General features: G+C 43.3%; 1 protein-coding gene across 1 annotated transcript; it reads right to left on the minus strand.

Annotated features, from left to right (window-relative positions):
* Positions 1-443: 443 nt before the first annotated feature.
* LOC127204974 (ubiquitin-conjugating enzyme E2 N-like) lies at positions 444-1,023 on the minus strand. Its single transcript, XM_051164088.1, has one exon. The coding sequence runs from the start codon at positions 978-980 to the stop codon at positions 444-446; it is 537 nt and encodes a 178-aa protein (XP_051020045.1). The 5' UTR covers positions 981-1,023.
* Positions 1,024-2,584: the final 1,561 nt, after the last annotated feature.

The following is a 2,584-nucleotide window of genomic DNA, read 5'->3' on the forward strand; positions in this document are numbered from 1 at the left end:
TGTTTCCATTTTGGTTCAGACAGTCAAACTAGTCCATCTACAGTGTCTAAACTTAGACTAGGCTAGAGAGCATGTTCTAAAAAATTGGTTAGCTGCATTTAACCACTGCAATTAGATCCCTTAAGACGGGGAAGGGGAAAGGCGGCCAAAAATGAAAATACTTTCCCCCTAAGAAATGAAATAAAGACACCCATACCTCTGGCAGCTAACCCTGACAACTACCTTCATTCACAGTGCTTTGTACTAAATCATGATGGGGAAACGATCAGAGCAGAGAGTCACTGCTCTTCAGCATCTCACAACAACCTGGTCACACCCCGAGCCTCTGCTCATACTTTACAACAGTGAAGCAGGACAACACATAGGTTTGCTAATGTGCATGTAATCACCAAAGATGAAGATGCCTGGGACTTTATTCTGTAATGTTTCTAAGACTGTGTCCATTAAATGCAAACAAACAAACGAAAAAGGAAGAAGTCTTGGCAGAACGGAAGTGATATACACTTGATGATCTGATCAATGTAAATATTATTTATGGCATATAGTCTAGTCCATGCTCTCGCTGTTTCTATGGCTTGGGCTTCATTGGTCTTCCACTGCTCGACTACATTGTTTGCTAATGGATCATCTGGGTTAGGAGCACTTAACAAAGCCTGGATTGATAGCAGAACTGTGCAGATCTGCAGTGCTCGGGACCACTTATCTTTCAAAATATCTAAACATATTCTTCCCAACTTGTCTACATTAGGATGGTAAATTTTGGTCATGAAACATACTTTAGGTGCTGCCACTGGGTATTCTTCTAGAAGGAATAGTTCAAGTTTAAAAGTCCCTCCCTCAAAGGAGGAGTCCTGGGGGCCAGCAATGACCACATGAAAATAACGTGCGTTGCTCTCAGCTGGTTCTGCTTTAATGCCAGGAACTGGTTCTGCCAGCAAACGCTGGGTTTCCTTGATGATCCTGTGGGGCAGCCCGGCCATCTTGTCAGATCCCGAGTTCAGCCTCTGCTCTTGTCTCCAGCTCCGCTCACCTCATGCATGAGTCACAGGAAGGATTTGATGGAGACTTCTAATTTAGATTCTCTCTCTGTATAATGTCTGGCTGTGGGTCCCTACATCTGTTCCCATATGCTGCTGGAGGAAGACTTTTGGGTGGTGACTGGATAAAGCACTGATTTATCTTTTTTTTTTTTTTTTTTTTTTTTTTTTTTTTTTTAAAGCACTGATTTATAAGTACAGCAGAATATCACTAGGAATCATTTTATTGAATTTTTTTTCTCAGACCAGTAATGTCGGGCTTTACCCTAGATCTCCGGGCTACCTAATCTCTAGTTCTTGGTCGGTCACCCAAGCAGTATGGAGTATGGGTTCCTTTTCATGGAGTAGGCCTTATGCCAAATCAGACATTGTTTAGCTAATCCCACAAGTTTTGTGCCACCATTGATTGCCCTTGCATATTTTGCCAGCAGGACAGACAATAGGCCATGAAAGAGGTAGAAGATAGGGGTGAAGGCTCCGTGTATGCACCAGCTAGACTTCTCCATGGTTAATGAGTTGTGTAGATGTTGTTCTCAGCAGTGGGGCCCAACTTTCAGTTTGCAGAGAGTAACCCTTTGTTTTAGCATCAGCCTTGTCACCGGAAGCCTTACATGGCTCCAAGAGACTGCCCATTGAGACTTCATACCCTTACTAGGAGTCTTCATTAAGACCACCTTCATAAATCCCAGGAAATTTTCACTGCACTAGGTTTCCATACCACCTCCAAATGCCACCCCCTCCATTTCAGCCATCTTTGCCCACAGAATTCCTCCACTCCCCCCACCTTATCCCATCTGCTCACATTCATCCCCTCCCCCAGTCCACCTGTAAAATCTACTCTATTTCCCTTTCCCAGGGAGATCATGTGTCCCTGCCCACCCAGACCAATTCTCTTTTACCTAACCTCTCCTCATCTACAGATTATAGCTTGTTATATCTTACTTAATGGCTAATATACACTTACAAGTGAATACATACCAAATTTGTCGAAAAGAAGGCTTTCAATGTGCCAGGCCAGTGTCGCAAAGTCAAGGACAGAGAGCTTGGCTTAGAGTTGGGAGCTAATAATATCTCCAACACTACATAGAGTAAAATAGATGCTTTCATACTGGCTTTGGAGGTATTGGACTCAATCAGATGTGTGAAAGTCCTTACAGAATGTGCTGCGTCAAAATGTAGCATGCCTGAGAAAGGCCAGGCAAAGTCTTACCTCCAAGGATCAGTAGAGGGTTAATTTTATGCACAAAGCTTTAATAATCGGAAAATGGAAAAGAACTTGGCACATCGGAAGGACATCAGAAGGTCAGTGTGTCTGAAGTGCAAGGAGATGCCTTGGTGAGTCTGGACAGGAGCCAGATCTCCTGGTTAGACTTTATTCTGAGATCAACAGGAAGCCATTGGGGGATTTAAACAATAGAATAGCATATCACACTTTGACTTACACAATGAAAGGTGGGTGACAGATCAGGTGTAGGTAGAGGTATTCAAGTGACCAGTGCAGTAATTACCAAGTGTCTCTCCAGAGGGAGACGTTCTTATGATGAGAT

This window comes from Acomys russatus, chromosome 21, assembly GCF_903995435.1.
Source record: "Acomys russatus chromosome 21, mAcoRus1.1, whole genome shotgun sequence".
NCBI classification, from domain to species: domain Eukaryota; kingdom Metazoa; phylum Chordata; class Mammalia; order Rodentia; family Muridae; genus Acomys; species Acomys russatus.